Here is a 21,259-nt window from a genome sequence, read left to right on the forward strand (position 1 = left end):
AAGAAATACAAAGATGTGTGCGCTAAAGCAAACGCTATCCATCTAAAATCAACTAGCCCAACTTATCAGACTTCAAGGACATAAATTTGAGGTCAGTCTCCTAAAAACTGCACATTTGTGTTTTCAAAATCAATATACTCCTATTGTAAAATTTGATGTTTTACCTTTGTAGTGTCTTTGTTCATTTTAAATGTTTATTTGGTCTACTGGCAGAAGTATTCAGATCAGATTTCATAGTTTCTTTTTAAGAGAATTTTGTCCCAGCACATCAACTGGATAGGGATTATTATATTATGACTTTTATCTTTGATTTCAAGCAACCCATTTGGAGAATATATTTAGATCAGAAATGCCACTTATGTTACGACATCTAAGAAAGATATTTAAATAGCAACTTAATTTTGTGTACAACTCCTCTGGAGAACCGTTTATTATTGTATGTAGTAAGTGTATATACTTCATCTAAAATAATACATTTTATTTTCTTATTCTAGTTTTCATTTAATGTTTGAGAAATATTGAACATACAGATTTAGTTAAATTAAAGGACATGGTATTAACTTCATTTTTAATATTCAGTTTTAGTACTGTAGCTAATCTTTAGAGAGTATGATTATTGTAGCTGCCAAACTGATATGCAACTTGTGACTTTTTAATGACTTACACAGTAAGTATTAAAAAGGCAGCCTATTCATAAAAACAACAAACCCTCATACACAAGAATCGAGAGTTCCCAGTTTGTGTAACCCACCTTTACACCCATTGCTATCCACATTTGAAAAACTATGTGAACTTGAGTTTCATGCTTTATACAATAACAACAAAACTAACAGGAACAATCCATCAGTCAATTTACGACCTAGTGAGAGGGAAGTGCTGAACCACCTAAGATCTTCTGGGGTGAGGGTGATGAAACCTGATAAAGAAAGGGGTTTAGTCTTTATGGATACTGATGACTATGAGAACAGAATACAACAAATTCTTGACACTGAAACTTATCAACGAGTGTCTATTAACGAAATTAATATTGTGCACCAAAGCATAAAGATATATATTAATGATTTATTCATAGAGGCAAGGATAGATGTTAAAATGTATACTTATTTGACTATGCCAGCACCTTTAACACCAGTTATCTTTGGAGTCCCAAAGATCCGTAAAGACTTGCAGAACCCCCTACAACCTATAGTTGATGAAAGGAATTCAATAATATATTTGAGTACTAAGGTAGTAGATGCTATCCTGAAAAAATATATTTTATCTGAACAACAAATTTGTAAAGACTCTTGGTCTTTTTTAAGAAGCATCAATGCACTTGATTATAGGAACAAATATGATTTTATAACTGTGGACATGAAAGACCTTTCACATCTATACCACATACTTGAGGTATAGAGTAGATTTCTTACTTAATGAGGCAGAAAGGAGCTCCCTGTCAGATATTTCTTTGATGGGCGAATTATTAGACATTATTTTGACTAATAACTTTATTACATTTAACCGCCAGTTATACCTACAAACAGTAGGAGTAGCAGTGGGGTCACCATGTGGACCCAGTTTCACAAACTTAGTTATGGCATACTGGGAATGTGAATATGTATTCAAGAACAGTGAAATTAATAAGATTTATTTCTTTACTTGGTTCTTGGATGACATATTCATTATAATTAAGGGCAACAACAGGACAGCTCTTGAGATGGTACAATATTTCAACAGTACTGCCCAATTTTTACAATTTACATTTAGCTACCACAATAGTTCAATTTCATATTTGGACGTGGACCTTAGAAAGGATAGAATTGAAGGGAGGTACATAGCAACCATTTATAGGACAAAAACCTATTCAAATACCTTCCTACACTTCTCAAATACACACCCTTATCATCAAAAACACTCGGTAGTTAAGGGCCAATTAGTCAGAGCTGGAAGGATGGTGACACTCGATGAGGACTTTCTTTTGGAATATGGGAAATTGCGACAAATGTTCATTAGGAGGGGTTACCTGTCCAAACTACTGACTGATTTGATGGAAGAGGTGAAGAATAAGAGAATTAATGGCTTTTACAAAGCAATTTTGAATAGCCGACTTACTGCCAATGTTAGTCATGAAGACCAACTTATACTTTAAAACCCAGATTTAGACATAGACAATCAAACGGAGAACAATCCAACTAAAGGATTCATTATGACCTTTAGTTTAGATACTATGGGCTTGAAACAAATAGTGTTAAAAAACTGGCATCTTCTGACAGAAAAAGCAATTATTGAAAAGAATGGGAGCTACCCTAGTTTTATTGTTAGAAAGGGTAGGAATTTGAAATTGCTGTGAGAAATTAATAACATCATTTTAAGGTACCCAGGATGTACAGATGTGAAGCATGTACCTACTATAAACAAATGGAAGCAGGAATAACTTTCAGTGTGAATGGTATTTTATATAATTGTAATAGGAAATTCAATTGTATTTCCAAAATGGTAGTATATTTATATTTATATTTATAAGTGTTAGGTGTGTACCGCTTATTACGTAAGACTGAATGAAAATTCAAAGTGCAAGTCTATGAACATTTGTACAATACAAGTAGCGGCAAAATAGAAAACGTACTTGCAAAACATGTTATGTCCAACCAAAATCACTTCAGGTTTACAATCATAGACAGGGTAGAACCTAATCCAAGAGTGGGACCTGACACACTTAGATTAGAGTACTTAGAATTACTGTGGAAAATACGCTTAAATGCTTATAATTACCCTGGCTTGAATGATTCTTGTCCTATCCATTGTGTCCTTAGACTAAAAAATTTAGAAAGGTAGAATAGCAAAGAGTAGTTGAGCATTGATGTATTAACATTTTGTTGTTTTTAGTTTCTTGTTATATATTTTTAATAAGAACTTGATTATAAATGATTTTTTATCAAGTGGGAAATGCAAGAGGATGGTTTTAGTGTCCTTACTTAATGATGTGATTATTTTGAGAAGTATATTTAAACTGGCGGAAGTTAATTGTTTTTATCTGATGAAGTTCAAGTGACGAACTGAACAAAAAGCTCTTCATTAAACTGGATTAGAACTGCACCATGTCTGCCATCTCTTTCTTTACTAATACTGGAGTTTGTTGTTTTGGTTAAGTCTCATAGTATTACACTTCATGAAAATTCTTTTTTTTTGCAAACTTTAGTTCCTTTAGGAAAACAGATTCTATAAATACAATAACAATACCTTTTTTCAAAGAGTCTCTCTGTTTTCCTCTTATACTGATATCATAGTGAAAAATTTCAGTTAAGACCTTTTTTTTTTTTTTAACAGTTACATTGTTGACCTAATTCCTATTAGTTAGTTCTTGGGAAACAGATTGTTCTACTAGTTCCCAAATGTTGCGTCTTGAAAACATACTTCTCCTAAACATTTTCACAACCCTCGGTTATTGATCCCTCCAATTTTTTTTCCTCAGCCACATCCCTTCCCTCTCTCATAGGGCAGCCTGTAGAAATGCCTTCCTGGTGTTTCTTTTCCACATCTAACACATTTGCTAGCACAGTGACTTCTAATTTCATCTCAAAACATAAATCATGCACTGCACTGAAAGAAGACTTTTGTTAAACCTGGAATTAGATCATTTAATTCATTCCCATTTCAGAAAATGTCTGTGTGTGACTGCAAGATTGGAGGAAAATTGTAAGTTTGTTTCAGGATCAGTTATGAATGAGTGAATGCTGTGTGTGTGTGTGTGTGTGTGTGTGTGTGCGCGTTTAACTAGCTCTCAGAATGTGCATGTTTGAATAGTGGATATTTCATCAATAATGTATGCGTTTGTGCATGTGTGCCTGTGTGAGACACTGCTCAAGTACAGTGTGCTGGTGTGTGTCTGATGCAATTTTCTGTATCAGCAACAAAACTGAGAAGAATTTCAGAATTAATAAGAAATAACTTCTTCTTTAGGCTTTTCCCGGTTAGGGGTTGCCACAATGGATCGCCTGTCCACTCATCATTGGCAGTAGAGTTTTACAGTGTTGAGTAGCCAGCCCGGCACTCAACCTTCCATGGAAGGTACACACACTCACACCTAGGGCCAATTTAGAGTGCCCAATCCACCTACAGCATATCTTTGGGATGTGGGAGGAAACCAGAGCACCGGGAGGAAACCCACGTGACCACAGGGAGGACATGCAGACTCCACACAGAAGGCACCCCAGCTGAGGATTGAACTGGAGAACTTCTTGCTTTGAGGTGACAACGCTAACCGCTGCACCACCATGGCCACCCCAATTAATAAGAAATAACTGCTATACTTTTTCAAAGCAATAATCCTCATACTTAGTAGAGAAGTATACCTAATGTAGCTACACTAAGTTAGTTTATATATTCCATTTGAAACTAGATGCCTAAATTAAGGTAGATAACTTGGAGAAAGAATGTTAATTGTAAATATATGAGCAGTCAGTAAATTTAGGATGTCCATTTGGCAAATGATAATTTCTTCTTTATCCATTTTTATTGTCATCCAATTTTCTGCATAGGCAGCTTTTAATTCAGAAGTAAAGCAATTTTTATGTCTTATTCTTTAAAGTGGAAATCATAACAATCAGTTGCATTATTTAAATCTGTAGCGGCGAATTAAAAAGAAAAATGCCCGTAAAAAATATTCCTTTTGTGCTCTGTCGAATCTTTGCAGTTCACGATTTGCTTTGTTAAGCAGCATGAGAACTTTGGATGAAGCTGCAAAGCTCAGTGATGCACTTTTACATATGCAATGCTCAAAAGGAGCCACCACAGAAACCACTCAAAATATAACAGTAATGGCACTTTATTAAAACAATAAATTGATAAAAAAAGTAAGTGCTTTTGTTTCAGGGACGTATAAGTCAAGACTTCATTCCTATTTTATATGCAGGCACTATTTACATGGTAAAAATACCAGTAAAAACGTCTTGCATTATTAATTACTACTATTATTATTATTACTAATAACATTTAATGCTTATTACCTTTTAAAATTCTTCTTACAGTAAATCAAAAATTGAATTCATCATTAAGACCTGTCTCTTCATTTGTATTAAGTCTTATTTGCCATTTGAACTCCATCACTTTTAATTAATTCTCCCTATTCCCCTCTCTAAAATCTTTTTCTTGGTGATCTCCATCAACTGCAAAACCACTTTTTCCCACAAATGAGAAGGCTACTTAAACCTCATAAAACAAACTGGATAAAGTACAGTTGTGTACACTTACCATAAATGTAGATGTTCAAGTGTATTCACTGTTGTGGTCGTTACATTTGGGTAATCTGCTGGCAGGTTGCCCTCAGTCAGCCTGATTAACAAAGTCTTGGGTCCTGCATCAGTTGCTGTCCCTTCTTCCATGACATCAGGTCGTCAGGGGTATAAAACATGCAGCCGATGTCATTACATCAGTTTTTCTTGCCCCAGATGTCAGGTGCCCCACAAATGGGGAGCAAAAAATATAAATACTTTTAAACACAAACATATATACCTCCAAACAAAAGCAAATACACCAAAAAGGCTTTTAAGTGTACCAAAATAAAGAAGAGGCATAGTAAGAGAAAAACAGAGGGCTGGAGGGAGGGTAACCAGGACTGCAACAGTGAATACACTCAAACATCTACATTTATGGTAAGTGTACACAAATTGTACTATGTTCTTCATGTTTCACTGTTGCAGTCATTACATTTGGGTAGATTCCCAAAGCTAAGGTTGGCAGGATGGATTTATACAGTATTAAGACTGGCTATAAGGCCCTGCAAAACAGCAGTGGCAAAGCCTGCTCTGGATTTAGAGAAAACTGGTAAATGGTAATGCTTGGTGAAAGTATGAACTGAACTCCAGGTAGCAGCTTTTAGAATATCCCTGGTAGGAACACCTTGGAGAAAGGCTGTAGAAGTAGATGCAGCCCTGGTGGAATTGGATCTGATCCCCTGGAGGATAGGTTTTCCATGGTGCTTATAGCAGAAATTAATGCAATGGCTTATCCATTTGGAAATGGTTTGCTTTGAAATAGCCTTTCCCTCTGCCCCTGCAGCAAATGCTTCCAGCAGTTGTTCAGATTTTCTTCGAGATTTAGTCCTGTCCAAGTAAAATCTAAGTTGTCTGTGTACATCCAATGAATGCAGAATCCGCTCCCCTTTGTTCTGTGGATTGGGAAAGAAAGTTGGCAAATGAATGGACTGATTAAGAGCCACACTGGATACCACCTTGGACATGAAGGATGGGTTGGTCCTGAGTGACACCCTGTCCGTGTGAAAGATGATGAAAGGCTCTACTGCCATAAGGGCCTGTAATTCAGAAATTCTTCTAGCCGAAGTGATTGCTAAAAGGAAGGCTGTTTTCCAAGAAAGGAATTTTAAGTCTGCAGTAGCAGCTGGCTCGAAAGGAGGTAGAGTGAGTTTTTCCAATACAAAGTTAAGGTCTCAGGCAGGGGTTGGAGCTCTCCTGGGTGGCCTTAAGTTTTTGGCCCCTCTGAGATACTGCTTTAACAGAGGATGAGAGAAGGGGGGGGGATTCTGTGTTGTAATGAGCTGAAATGGCTGAGGCATGTATTTTTATGGAAGAAAAAGATAGGCCCTTGTGAAGCATCTCAGTTAAGTATTGCAAAATCTGAGGTAAATTGGGCACTGCTATGGTCATCACTTGAGATTGACTCCAGGCACAGAATCTTTTCCATTTGTCAGCATAAGATTTTCTGGTACTAGGTCTTCTTGCCTCCAAAATGACATCCATCACAGGTTTGCTGAGGGATGCTAAGGGAGAATTTAGGTAAATCAGCCAAGCTGCAAGATTCAATGTTTGGGGCCAAGGGTGCAGAATTTGGTTGTTCTGCTGAGACAGTAAGGAAGCTAAGACAGGTGTCATGGAGAAAGTTGTAACAGACTGTGTAGGAGTGGGTACCAGTGTTGGCGAGGCCAGTCTGGAGCAAACAAAATCATCTTTGGTTTGTCCTGTTTGACTTTCAGTAGAACTTTGGAGAGCAAAGGCAGAGGGTGAAAAGCATAGACTGATAGGTTTTCCCAGCTGAAGGACAGAGCATCCATTTTCCAGGCTTTTTTGTGAGGAATTCTTGTGCAAAATTTGTCCAACTGGTAGTTCTGGTGTGAGGCAAAGAGATATATGTCTGGGCTCCTCTATTTGTGTGTCAACATGTCAAAAATCCATGGTTCCAGTTTCCATTCATGTGGATCCATGAGATTTTTGCTTAGATTGTCTGCCAAAATATTCAGCTTTCCTGGCAGGATTTGGGCTTGTAGTTGTACTTGATAGCTCAAGGCCGTGTTCCACAATGCCATGGCTTGTCTGCAGATGGGGTAGGAATGTGTACCCCCCTGCTTGTTTATGTACCACATAACTGTGGTGTTGTCCGTCTTTACCATTAGTTGTCCTGGATGAAGGTAGTCCTTAAAGGCTGTCAGTGCATTCTGTACAGCTAGCATTTCTTTGTGATTGATATGAAGGTGCATTTGATTTGGGCTCCATTTGCCCTGAATGCACTTCCCTGCCAGATGAGCTCCCCATACATAGTCTGATGCATCTGTAGTTAGTGCTTGGGTAGCAGGGGGTGGTGTGAATGGCAGTCCCTTGTTTTGGTGGCAGGCCTCTGCCCACCATGGGAACTCTAGTTGCAGGCAAGGTATGATAGGAATCATTGTTTCCAGGCTGTGACAATGCTGACTCCATAAACTTTTTAAGTACCACTGAATTAGAAGAATGCAGGAGGCCATGAACCCCAAGGCTTGCAGTATTTGTCTTGCAGATAGCAGGGTTTTTGTGGCCACCTGCTTCAAGTAAGTCACCAACTGAATTTGCTTTTCTGGCGTAAGGTTAGCCATCTGGGCAGTTGTATTCAAGCTTGCACCCTGGAATGTTATTTGAGAGGGTACTAGTTGTGATTTCTTTTTGTTTATGGTGTACCCTAGACAAGTTAGAACCTTTTTTTACAAACACCAGATGTTTTAGAAGAATGGCCTGGTTTTCTGCCGGAATTAAACAATTGTCCAGGTATGGATATATTTGAATATTTCTTTGCCTGCAAAATGCAGTTACTGGAGACAGGCACTTTGTAAAGACCCTGGGTGCAGTAGATAAGCCAAAGGGCAGTGCAGAGAACTGATAATGCAAAAAGCCTGCTTTGAAGCGGAGGTATCTTCTGCAGGATTCCCTGATTGGGATATGCAGGTATGCCTCTTTTAGATCTAGAGTTGCCAACCAGGCATCTTTGCCTAGCATAGGAAGTAACTGGTGAAGAGTCAGCATCTTGAATTGTGGAATGTCCAGGAAAGTGTTTAGAGTAGACAAGTCCAGAATTGGATGTCATGATTTGTCTTTTCTGGGTACCAAGAAGAGTCTAATAGAAACCTTGTCCCTTTTCCCCTTCTGGTACTAGTTGAATAGCCCCCATGTGTAAGAGGGAAAATACTTGTTTCTGGGCCTCTGCCCACTGATTTGGGGGCAGGTCTGGCCATCTGCTTGGAGTTGGCAATGTGTGGAAATGAAATCTGTATCCCTGGGACACTATATTTAAAACCCATTTGTCCTGGGTTATAAGTTGCCAGTTTTTTGCATGAAGTGCCAGTTTTCCCCCCAAAGGAGCAGCTAAAAGGTAAGTGCTTGGTAATTCTAAAGGAAAGTCATTGAGACTGTTTACCATAGGGAGGTGTCTTGTTTCCAGATTTGGAAGAGGAGGCACCCCATTGCTTAGATCTGAAAGTCCCTTGGGACTGAAACTTGCAGCTTTTGGCATGTCTGGGTCTGGCTTGAGTGGCTTTGGAAGGAACTAAAAAGGACCAGTTCTTAGTAGGCCAGTGCCTACTAAATCTTGGAGGTTGTACTTGTAAGAAATCTTTCACAGTCTGCATAGATTTAGCCTTATCTTCCATATTTTTTTAGAACTTCTTCAGCCTTATTGCCAAACAGACAGCCCTGCTGCAAAGGAGCATCCAACAATTTTGCTTTAACATGATCAGGCAGAGATTGCTCATTAAGCCAAGCATGCCTTCTAAGCACAGACCCAGTAACAGCAGCCCTGCAAGAGGCCTCCAAAGAATCAAAACCACATTGCAAAGTATGTTTTCCAGCTTGTTCATTTGAATGCAATAAATCCTGTAAATCTTTATTTTCCACACAGTCAGAAATCAACATCATTTTCTGTTTAAGCAGTCCCGTGATATGCTGCTGATATTTTAACATATGGAATTGACAGTTTAAAGCTCTGATTGCCAAGGTTGCAGAAGTATAAACCTTCTTATCCCATCTATCCAGTGTCCTGGAATCTCTATCAGAAGGGATAGGATTTTTAGCAGTAGTAGCCTTAATGCCCCTGGGGCCTTGAGAAATGGTTTCAGGATCTGCAACAGGATTTTTGAAAAGGAATTTGTGGGAGCCAGGAACCCTTTAGTATCTGTCTGGCTTACAAGGAGCCGGAGGCAGAGAATCAGGAGCCATGCTAGATTCTGAAAATACATCATCAACAATGTCTAGTACAGGAGGTATAGCCAAAGACCTATGCTGAGGAACAAGAAGAAAATCCCTAAGCCTCTTTTTGGATTCAGAAAAATCCTGACTTTCCCAGTGGAAATGTTCCCTTAAGGTATGTAAAGTTTCCCCGAAAGAAAAATCCTCAAGGGGAGAAGCAGAAAGAATGGAATCCTCTACATCAGAGTCCTCATAAGTAGGTATAGACAAATCCTGTTCATCAGAAGAGTCAGAAGAAATAGAATCCTGTTCAGATGATTCATAGTCAGGTTAAGCCCTTGGCCTCTTTGAAGGTGGGGGTTGGCTACCCCTGATTACAGTAATTAAATCTTCAGCCATTTTGATCATTTGTTTTTTAGGCATAGGGGCCTGCACATGTGGCCTAGGCATTGGTTTTTTAGACATAGATTGAGATTGTGGCCTTAATATTGAAGATGGCATTGGTTTAATATACAACTCTGTAGGCCTGAATACACCCTCAGAAGCCGGTGCCTGCACAGCGGCTCTGGACCTATCCAAGGTAGAGACATCTGCGGGTTCCATAACTGAAGCATCTTGCGGCATATCAGACTCCGAATGGGTCTCAATAGAGGCCTGCGAATCAGAAGTAACCGGTATCAGGGGCTGCAAAAGCGCCTCACTGAATACCGGCGAACTGGCAATTGGCTTAGGAGAAGCATCATCAGCAGTTTTGGACCGCAACGGCCTGTCTCTGTCTTTTTCTTTGCATTTTTTAGATATTCCGGTAGTCGAATTGCTAACCAGTGTAATTTCTGGATGATTAAATTGTGATCCAAAATATTTAGAAGCAAAAATGTACCGATAACGGATAGTGCGTTGATTAAATAAAGCACAAAACCGACAGCAAAGTACGTCTTGGTCAGAGCCTAGACAAGGAATACAGTACAAGTGAAAATCCTTATGAGGTATTTGCTTCCCACAAGTAATACAATTATTAATTTTTAGTGACATCGGTAAGGAGCAAGAAAAAGTTTCCCTAACGGGGTACTTAGCTTTTTAGTTGAAGACTTCAGTTCTGAAACTCAAAAACGAAAATTTCAGGAGTCGGCCGACCGGCACTTTGCGAACTGCTTCTGCTTTGGGCACCACGCGGCAAGAAAGACTGATGTAATGGTGCCGGCTGCATGTTTTATACCCCTGACGACCTGACGTCATGGAAGAAGGGACAGCAACTGATGCAGGACCCAAGACTTTGTTAATCAGGCTGACTGAGGGCAACCTGCCAGCAGATTACCCAAATGTAATGACTGCAACAGTGAAACACTAACATCTACAGAACTCTCCTTTCCTTCTCGGCCAGATGAACTATCTATAAAAGAATCCTAACCCAGCATGAATTTGGTCTTCTTATAATAGCAATATAATATAACAGACATCATCACTAAGCTTTAAACCACATCTAGTTTAATTTATGCATTCATCAATAATTTAGCTCCCCATAAACATCACTGCCACACTCTCACTAAAGCAAAAATGGCTCATCTTTACACAAAGATCTGACATCCTATTTAGCATCCAGCTCTTCAAACTATTCTAGCTTCAATCCTTTGCTCCTATTTCAGCCAGCCCTTACAAAAAAAAAAAAAAAAATCACATATAACCTACCTCAAAGCGGGTCCTCCTTTCTCCACACCAGGAACATTTCTCCAGTTCACTAAACATAGCTTCTCCATAACCACAGTAACCTTCTAGCAATCACCTCCATACTACCTTAAAGATTACTCTGACATATCCAAATTCAGGAAAGAACTTCTCTCAAACTTTCAGCAATATGCCAAGTGCTCCTGTCTTCAATTAGATCATGATCTGGATTGTTCACTAACTTTTTTACTCCTCAACCTACTGTCTACCATTTAGTTTCCTACAATACATCTAGATACCTCCACACACTAACAATGGGAGGGTGGCTTAATGGTTAAAGTGTTTGCCTTGCAAACACAAGGTGCAGGGTTTGAGTCTCACAAGGGATAATTGGTTAGGCTTAAAAATGGCTTGCAAGGGCAATTAGCCTAGCACTAATCTATGAGAGAGTGGCTTAATGGCTAAGGTGCTTGCCTTACAAACACAAGGTGCAGGGTTTGAGTCTCACAAGGAATAATTGGCTAAGCTTGAAACGGCTTGCAAGGGCAGTTAGCTTAGTACTAAATTATGAACCAATGTACCACTTCAATATAAGAGCTACAGTGTACATACCTTTTAAATTTTGTTCTGTTTGCATGTCTGTTCTTTGTATACAGATGTTTTTATCATATGCTTTTTTTTTTCCTGACTTTTGTTTGGGTCCACCTGGGCTGTGCCTGCAAATGGTCATTCTTGTCTACTGCCATACCCTACTAAACAATTCAACTAGCTAACTAATTAATTAACTACCCTCTTACATAATATTTAGTGTTACGAAGCATGAAGGTTTTGACCTTTTTGCCCATTTTTGAGTGATGTAATGCGTCAAGAAACAAGTTTAAGTTATTATTGCATCTTGATATCTGCCGGGTTGTAGATAAGCAACTATATGCAAAAGTCTGATACAGTGAATATACTCGTAACTTTAGCTTTTTATTACAGTCAATTCATTAAGTTAGTTCTGGACAGATTGCATATAGTAATGTACATCAGTTACTCAGTGTCTTTACATACATTCTTATTTTTCCTCTGCCATTTTGTATTATGGGTATAATATGGAACTGTTTGTAATATTTAACCCATTATTAACTTGCTATGATTGGTTACTTCTTTACCACCATGAATGTTTTTATCTACCTTATGAACTCATAATAAAACACTATATCATCCCTTGGCTCAGTTTGCCTGGTAGATAAAGCCATCACTATGACCCAGATGACCCATGTCTGCCTGCTGCCACATGCATTGAAGGACAGGAGTCAGGGATAAAGAGAATGAGAATGAGTGGACAACAATGACCTCCATATCCTGTGTGGGAGGGATGCACTTTGACCACTACTTGGCTGACACCTGTAAGCATGTAAGTGTATGGTCACAGCTGATTGGGTCTACATGGCTCCATGTTGCATTCAGAAGTATGCAATGTAAGAACAACCGTGGCATGTTTGGTTGAAGGTCTGCACCCTCTATAAGGGCCTGTTGTAGAAATTACGAGCTGCTGATGAAGGAATTTGTAAATTGGGGACTCTGTAGCACCATGGACAGTTCATAGCCACCACCCAGCTCTCATCCCCCAGGTGGTGAATGGGCTGAGAGGTCTTCTGCCCAAGGCAAAGAAGGAATGAGCCATAGCCAACCTGCAAATACTAAAAACAGGCACAAATCCCCTTGAAAAAAATAGGAACATCCAGGCAAAAATCTGATCATCAAGTCAACACAAAATATGAATACCAAATAGTACATAGCTCTTCCTGCTTTCAGTAGGAATGTGGGATACTACTCAGAAACAGAGTGACCAAAATGGTGGGAAATGAACACATTATTAAAGAGATAGTGTGAAGTCTGTACACATCAATGAACTCTATTCAAAAATTCTACCAAAAAGGTCATTTATTTCTGCTTCAGAAAAAGGAAGAGGTAAGATGTGTGTCTTCTTTCTCCAAATTATTGTAGTCACTAATATGTCGGTCATGTAATATTTTTTTTATGTACTAGATGACTTCAAAAATCACATGTGATGGTGCATTCAGAAAATCATGTGAAGTGTTAAATCAAGCCTGAAAATGGAGACAAACCTCCATAAACAGTGACATCCTGTGCAGGGATACCTCAGGCTTGAAAACTGGAGTGTTCCTCCAAAATGGGGATAGTTGAAAGATCTGGCTCTTTCCTTGGATGGAGAAGAAATGAGCCTAGTTGTCACCCCTAAGAAGGGAGTACATGGATCTGTTCAGTGGTGAGAAGGGAACCTACATTTACTTCAGATAATGGTAGAAAATAGAAAAACAATGTGTAATTCAAAGATGACAATTATATGAGACTTTCTACATTTCTTCTTTGGAATACATGGTTTAGAAGTATAATATTGTACCTCTTTCATCACCATGAACAAAGAATATTTTTCAAAATCTGTGGATTTCTTCAAATTTTATATCATTTTACATGTATGTCTGCTGTAATTTTTATCTAGAAACCAAAAATAATAATGTATTTGTTTCTTTTGCTTTCCTGAAAGGTGAGATCCTGAAAAATATGTCCATGCAGTTTAAATCAGCTGCACACCTCAGAGGTTTGTGATAACTATTGTGTTGCATATTTGTTTAAGTAGAGCTACTTTCAATATTATATCATATAGTCTGTTATATACTTATGAACCTGTCAGTATACCTGGTCTTGTGTGTGTATGAATGCTTATACAGTGTTTATGTGTTAGTTTGTTTTGGGATGAAAGCAAACCATCTAGGCCCAGAAATTTGTTTTATTTTAGTTTTTATCGCTCTCCATTTTTAATAATAATTTATTATTATTATTATTATTATTATAATTATATTGATTCATTACTTTAGATATCAACAGAGTGAAGTTTAAAACTATATTTAGCTTTAGCTTGTGTATATTTTTGTTTTGCAAAAATGGTTCATCTCACTATTTGCTTAATCTATTTAATGATAAACTACTGAGTTTGTATTTCTGAAGCTGCAACATTTTATGATAAAGAATTTGTTTATTTTAGTATGTGTTTAATTAAAATGTGATTCCTAGATGTAGTGATTCTCTTTTCTGCATTTTTGGCTTTGCTGCATTTAAATTCCTTTGAATCTTTTTAATTATTTATCCCAATTTACAAATTTATTCTTAAATCAAGCAGATATGCTACCATATAGATATCAAGAATAATCAGATCAGTGTATCACCGTGGAATATGAAGGCATCTAGTTTATCTAAAACATTCTTTACAATCATTTAACTTCACTAAATAAAAGTGTATACAGCACATAAAAATGTTAATAGTTGTAATTTCTATTAATTTTAAAGAATAAAGCTTTATGGCCTTCAAAAGGACAAACAACAGTTACAACTTTAGATATCAAATTAGAACAAAGAAAGCACTGACATATTCTCATTTGAATGCCAGAAATAAAACTATCTTAATCTTTGTGTTCGATTCTGTGATTTAGACTTCATTCCTGATACCCAGCTGTATGGACATTGGCTCTAATAGTCACTGTAGATGTGGCACCCTGACCATGCATAAAAAAAGTAAAAAATTGGACTAATGATTATGTTGACCAGTTCCTCAGTGCTTCTGCTATGGTGGATATCTTCTTTACCTTCATTGTTAAAGTGTCTTTTTCTGGAATACAAATGGCATCTCTTACTATAAATAATTGTATTTCATATTATCTAAAATCTCAGGTTTTCTCTGCATGCTCTATCTTCCAACTCATCATTTTTTCAAATACCTCTTCTTGAGTAGTTTCATATTCAGTCAGCCTTTTCTTCATTTTGAGCTCAGATTTTTGCAGTTTTATCAGTTCATCTGAACAGCTGTTAAAAAAAAAAATCTTCAAATTTTTCAGTCTTTTGTTATTTGAGTTTATATACTCATTCAATGCTTTGTTTATTTTAGTCAGCTCTGAGCATATTTGATTTGTTTTTTTCTCTTTAAATTACTGGAAGCCATCTCTTGTACCAAAGCTGGAGCTTGAACTGATCAGCTGCAGGATTATTACCACTCATTCTTTTCTCTTCACCTTTCCTAGTTGATTTTCTTTCAAGCTGTCTAAGTTTCTTCTTCTTTGCTGATATCAAGACAGTGTACTTACTAGGCAGTAAATGAATTTTACTATAACTGGAAGAATTACTAGCCATTATCTCAGTTTCTTTTTTCGCACTGGGACAGCTGAAGTTAAGCTGTTGATCCATGTGCAGCCATTTTGGAAGTCCCCTAAATAAAGACATAGCATTGTCTAAAAAAAGATGCACCTCTAAATTATTGCATTAACTGCATGTTCCACAGAAGATTTCATATAAACAGAAAAGGAAAGTATCCTAATCAAGTTTGAGGGTGGCCTAATGGTTAAGGTGTTTGTCTTACAAACACAAGCTACAGGGTTTGAGTCTCACATGGGATAATTGGCTATGCTTAAAATGGCTCACAAGGGCAGTTAGCCTAGTACTAGTCTATGAACCTAAACATAAATAATAAAAAAAGAAGTAGTTAACTTGCCTTCCTATTATTTCTTTAATATTATAGAAGCTTGTTATTTAAAATTATCAATGTTCACATAAAGCTACAATGAGTAAAAGAAGGAAAACTACCAAAACTGCAAACTTGTTTGCATATCAGACAAATAAAAGATTATAAATTGATTGAAAAAAATGATACAAGTCCAAATCTTGTGGTCTGGCTTATATCACACATTCTGCATGAGACAAAAATTATAATATGTTTAATTTAGATTAAGATTAATGTAGCATTATTAACTGTTATCATTGCTATAGCATGTAGATATATAGTTAAATAATCAAGCAAGGGCATATGTCTAGAAATACACATGCCATAGCAATGATGTGTGTGTGTGTCTGCTTACGTCATGAAATATTTAAAACTCAAAATATGTATTTAAAAAAACACAATGAAAGCATACAATATTGTATCACAGAATATCAAATAATGATAAGAAAAACACACAACCAGCCAGTACTTCACCAGTGACTTGCTTTCCTTTATTTCAATGATCTGGTACCTTGGCAATTCGCCTTCAAGGATCACAATTAATTCAATACAATCATCACATTTATATACATTCTCATTTTAACAATTAACAAGTTAATCTCCTAATTAATTAATTAAACAGTGAAAAAACTTTTAAAGTGACCATTAGCTAATTATAAATTTCTATAATATAAATGTAAATATGTAAATAAATAAATACGTAAATAAATAAATGAACGTGTACTAAACATAAATAATTCATTAAATACCTAATTCTTGATTCATGCCATTAGGCTTTAAGGTATGGAACTTAAAAATCATTCTAGTCTCAAGCTCCAGTAGTTTTCCTACAGCATCATCTCCCCTCTGAAGGAAGGGCTTTCCCAAGACACTAAATGTTAAACTATTAGAAGACCCACCATGTTTCTCTTTAAAGTGCTTAGCAACAGGGCTAACCAGATTTTGGTTCCTTATATCTTTTAAATGCTCCAAAATCCGTACCCTTACCATCCTTTTTGTTTGTCCTATATACCACATATTTTTACATAAACATCCCAAAATATAAACCACCCCTGTTGATTTACAATTGAAATGGTGTTTGGGAGTAAAATTTACATCACTGATAACACTCAGGTTCATAACCTTATCACAAATATTGCAAAAACCACAGGGGTATGTGCCCAGCTTTGAAGTCATGATATTCTCTTTCCTTTCAATTAAATTATTATTTAACAATTCCTTAAGATTTTTCCCTCTTTTATATAAGAACGTGATATGTTTAGGGAATAAATGACCAATGGATTCATCATCACTGACTAGATACCAGTATTTTCTGACCAATGACACTAGTTTGTCAGAAAAGGCAGTACATTTCGTTACATAAAAAAGTTTTTCAACTTCTTTATTCTGTTCCATAGTCAACTCTTCATGTCTGGATTCAGAATTTATCATCTCTAGTTTTCTTCCAAGTAATTTTCTTCCAAGTAATTTATCCCTACACGCTAATAACTGTGTTTTATTGTAGCCTCTTTCACCCAACCTCAACACAACTTTATTCAATTCATTGGTTTTTTCACTAGTGTTACTAGTATGGTCAGAAATTCTCTTAAATTCACCATAAGGTAAAGCCTTCAATAGATGATCAGCATGCATGCTCGTCGCATGCAAGAACATATTAACTGATGTAGATTTTCTATAGGGCCTAAATCCTATATTCTCCCCATCTACAAATAGTGACAGATCCAAAAAATTAATCTGTGTTCTATTTAATTCATAAGAAAAAGAAAGATTGTGCCCATTACTATTCAATACCTCAAAAAATTCAAAAAAATCAATTATATCTCCCCTACAGATGAAAATGAGATCATCAATAAAGCGCTGATACAATATCACATTGTTCTTAAAGTCAGTGGGATAAATAAATGTTTTTTCAAAAAAACCCATATATATAACAGCGTATGAGGGCGCAAAGGCATCGCTGTACCTTTCACCTGCAAAAAATAACTATTATTAAATAAAAAATAATTATGGGTCAAACAAAACTCTAATAAGCTTACCACAAAATTAGTTTACCACAAAATTAGCTCTTGGCCCTTCACCCAACATATCATAAATAGAATCCAATCCCCATCTGATGTCTATGTTTGTATATAATGATTTAACATCTATAGTTACCCAATAATAATCTTGATGCCATTTAATTTTGGATATACTATTGATAAGATCTTGAGTATTGGAAATGTGAGCTGTTACCCTATATAAGTATGCTTTCAGATGAAAATCCAAAAAAGTATTTACATTGCCCAAAAAGGAGCCTATCCCCGAGACTATGGGCCTACCAGGTGGTTTTTGTAAGTTTTTATGTACTTTAGGTAGAGCGTACAGAATGGGTATAGCAGTTTTTTTTAATATACATTCTACAAATATCTCTGTGTTCAAAAAAGCCCAAACGTTCTCCCTTTTCTAACAAAAATAATAATTCATCATTAAACATCTTGGTTGGCTCACAATCCAATTTCTTATATTCTTCACCATTAGAAAGTAGGACATCAACCATCTCACAATAATCACATTTGTTCATAATAACCCAATTCCCACCTTTATCAGCACATTTAAATATAAAATTAGATTTAAACTTTTTCAATTCTTTCAATGCTTGCCATTCATTTTTACTTAAGTTATAACATCTTTTTTCTTTACAAAATATTTTGTATGCTGTTTCAATTTCCCTAAGAAGAACTTTAAAGAAAATTGAAATGGCAGGTACAGTGATACTGGGTATGAACTTGTTAACATTTTTTAGATATGGTACATTCAATTTTCCATAACCAGTGTTATAAATACTTTCATGGTTTGCTTGTGCATAATTTTCACAGAACTCATTAAGGTCTGACCCATCATAATCATATATAGACAAATTCAAAAGGCTGTCATCTAAATCAGTGCAACAAACATTAGAATCAACACTTCCAGAAAATAACTCATCTTCTCTTTTAAAATAAACTTTTAGCAACAGCTTTCTAATGAAATCTTTGATTTCAAAATATATATCAGCAAGAGAAGGAAAAAACGTTGGTATAAATTTACTGCCTTTAAACAAAACATTTTTCATGTCATGAGTCAATTCTAAATTAGATAAATTAATGCACATTAATGTCTCTGTAGCAACATTTGCTTGAATGAAACCAGCTTCACATACCAGTAAATTATTTAAAGCGGTTTCTTCCCTTTCTTCCATTTCGTCCCTTGTTCGAACTGTTCGTGTGAAAGGAGTCTCCTGTATTAGATGAAACTAAAGCACCATCAAGTACTTCAACTGTGCTAGCAGTCGCTGAGGTATTAGCAAAAGTTATGTTTTTAGGAACATTCCTTTGCGATGAAGACGCTGAAGATACTGAAATGCCTCGTTGTCTCTGACTTGCGTTCCTAACCTTTGACCTGCTACGCACAGATTCTCGTTGCCATGAAAACAGTATGCCAATCTCATAGTCTTTCAAATCACGTATAAGCTTGTTGCACTTCCTCTGGATGATCTCTCCCTCTAATTTGCATATTTTCTCATTCACTTTCAAGGTTTGCATCCTATAACAGGACTCCCCCCACCACCTCATCCTGTAGATGCAAAATCTCCTTTTTCAACTTTTCATGAGCTCTCAAATTACGTTTAATTAGAGTGCGAAGCCAGCTAATAGTACAAGACAGAGAAGCCTGTTTCCACTCGTCTAGGAGATCAGACTCCTCTTCAGAAAACTGTGTGGCAGGTAACTTGTCAATACGCAACCCCCTCGGAGTAATGTTTAAACTAACATATTTCTCCAAGAGGCGCGTATCCAGATACAAAGCTATTTCTTTAGTCATTAGTCTTTCCAGTTGCACAAACCGCCCGTCTACATCACGATCAGTACCCACGTTCCAGGGATCCATGGTAATGTACTTTTTATCACGCTCATTCATTATATCAGAAAAAAGCATCGCTCCTGACAAAGCGCTCTGTTCAGAGCCTTCATTACCTTGCAACATGTGTAATATAAAATTGTAGATAAACTGGTGAAGTAACTGGCAGAATTCTAATTATAAAACACCTCACAGATTCAAAAAAATAAGAAAAACACACGACCAGCCAGTACTTCACCAGTGACTTGCTTTCCTTTATTTCAACGATCTGGTACCTCAGCAATTCGCCTTCAAGGATCACAATTAATTCAATACAATCATCACATTTATATACATTCTCATTTTAACAATTAACAAGTTAATCTCCTAATTAATTAATTAAACAGTGAAAAAACTTTTAAAGTGACCATGAGCTAATTATACATTTCTATAATATAAATGTAAATATGTAAATAAATAATGATATCCAACTAAACATTCTCTATATCTTAACACTCCATCTACAAAACTGAAATTGTGTGTTATCTTTTAAGTGGCACTGGTAAGGAAAATGTTTTTAAGTATGTAATGTGTAGTCTTACAGCTAGGGGTGAGGTTTCTGTTGGGGTTAGCACACATGAATAAGGTGGTGCAGGAAAGCTACACAACCCCTACCTTCATTGGCATTTCAGGACGTTGCATTCAGTATTATGGCTTTCAGTAGCCATTATTCAATGAGTTGTCATGTGCCCAACTACAAGAGCAGCAGGAGAGCAGTCAGCCAAACCCAGCATGAGAGCTGAGCTGGGTTCTACTGTTTAGCTCAAATAAGTGCTAACTATCAGGAAAAAATTATGCCAGAGCTCCCTACATGCTCAAGGTGATGCAGATGAAAAGTTAGAGGGGTTGTCAGGCTCTAAATCAACAATGAAGAGCAGCTATGGTTGCTAGGGCAGGGCAAGAGGAACAACTTTTAAATATTGGTATTGCATTTGTGGTCAAAGCTGAGTGCTGCAATGCTCCATGTGTGGTCTAAACTGTGGCAACTGCTTGCTACAGTTTGCTACTTTTTTTTTTTTTTTTTTTTTTTTTTTTTTTGTAGAGCTGAGGTGGCAGGGTTCTGATTCATTGTACCAATCCAGGGCACTGGCTGTACTAACTATGGTTCTGATAAAGAGGCAGAATGGTAGAATCTGAGAACAGAGAACTCCTAGCACATGAGGACATGCCAAAATAAATAAACGTATCTTGGGTATCTAACATCAGGAAAAGAACAGTGGAAGGAGATGGACAGTGTTGCATAAGCAGACATTTCACTTTTCTATATGGGGAGGTCAGTACATTGAGATGGAGTAACTTCAAGTAGGATATGAATGCTTCACCGAACTGCAATCTGAAATCAGTCTGTAGACTACTGCATGTCTTGCCATTAACCAGAAAGTGACTAAAGGTGAGAATTAAATCCTGTACCTTGTGTCTGTGAGGTAAATACCCTAATCATTAAGTCAATTCCCAGCCTTCAGTAGTAAAACGTAACGAGTGTCAAAAGCTTCCTCCCCTCTGCAGAACAGAGGATGGATTTATCCATACACTTCTGTGTTATAGACCCAGCGTGGTTTTGCTGCACCGGATGGATTTATCCATACACTTCTGTGTTATAGACCCAGCGTGGTTTTGCTGCACCACTCTGCTGTCCTTTAGCAAAATATCAACAGTTTGTTGGCAATATTAGGAGGTTGAAAATGAACCTAATAGCTTATTAAACACA

The 21,259-nt window shown here is 36.8% G+C and overlaps 1 protein-coding gene across 1 annotated transcript in view; it reads left to right on the forward strand.

Annotated features, from left to right (window-relative positions):
• The window catches only part of TNFSF8 (TNF superfamily member 8), a 298,117-nt gene that overhangs the window by 259,670 nt on the left and 17,188 nt on the right, over positions 1-21,259 (forward strand). The window contains exon 4 of the mRNA XM_044057807.1: positions 13,636-13,689. Coding sequence (XP_043913742.1) covers positions 13,636-13,689 — 54 coding nt within the window. The remainder of the gene's footprint in view (positions 1-13,635; positions 13,690-21,259) is intronic.

This window comes from Protopterus annectens, chromosome 16.part0, assembly GCF_019279795.1.
Source record: "Protopterus annectens isolate FY-2018-M chromosome 16.part0, PAN1.0, whole genome shotgun sequence".
Lineage (NCBI taxonomy): Eukaryota > Metazoa > Chordata > Ceratodontiformes > Protopteridae > Protopterus > Protopterus annectens.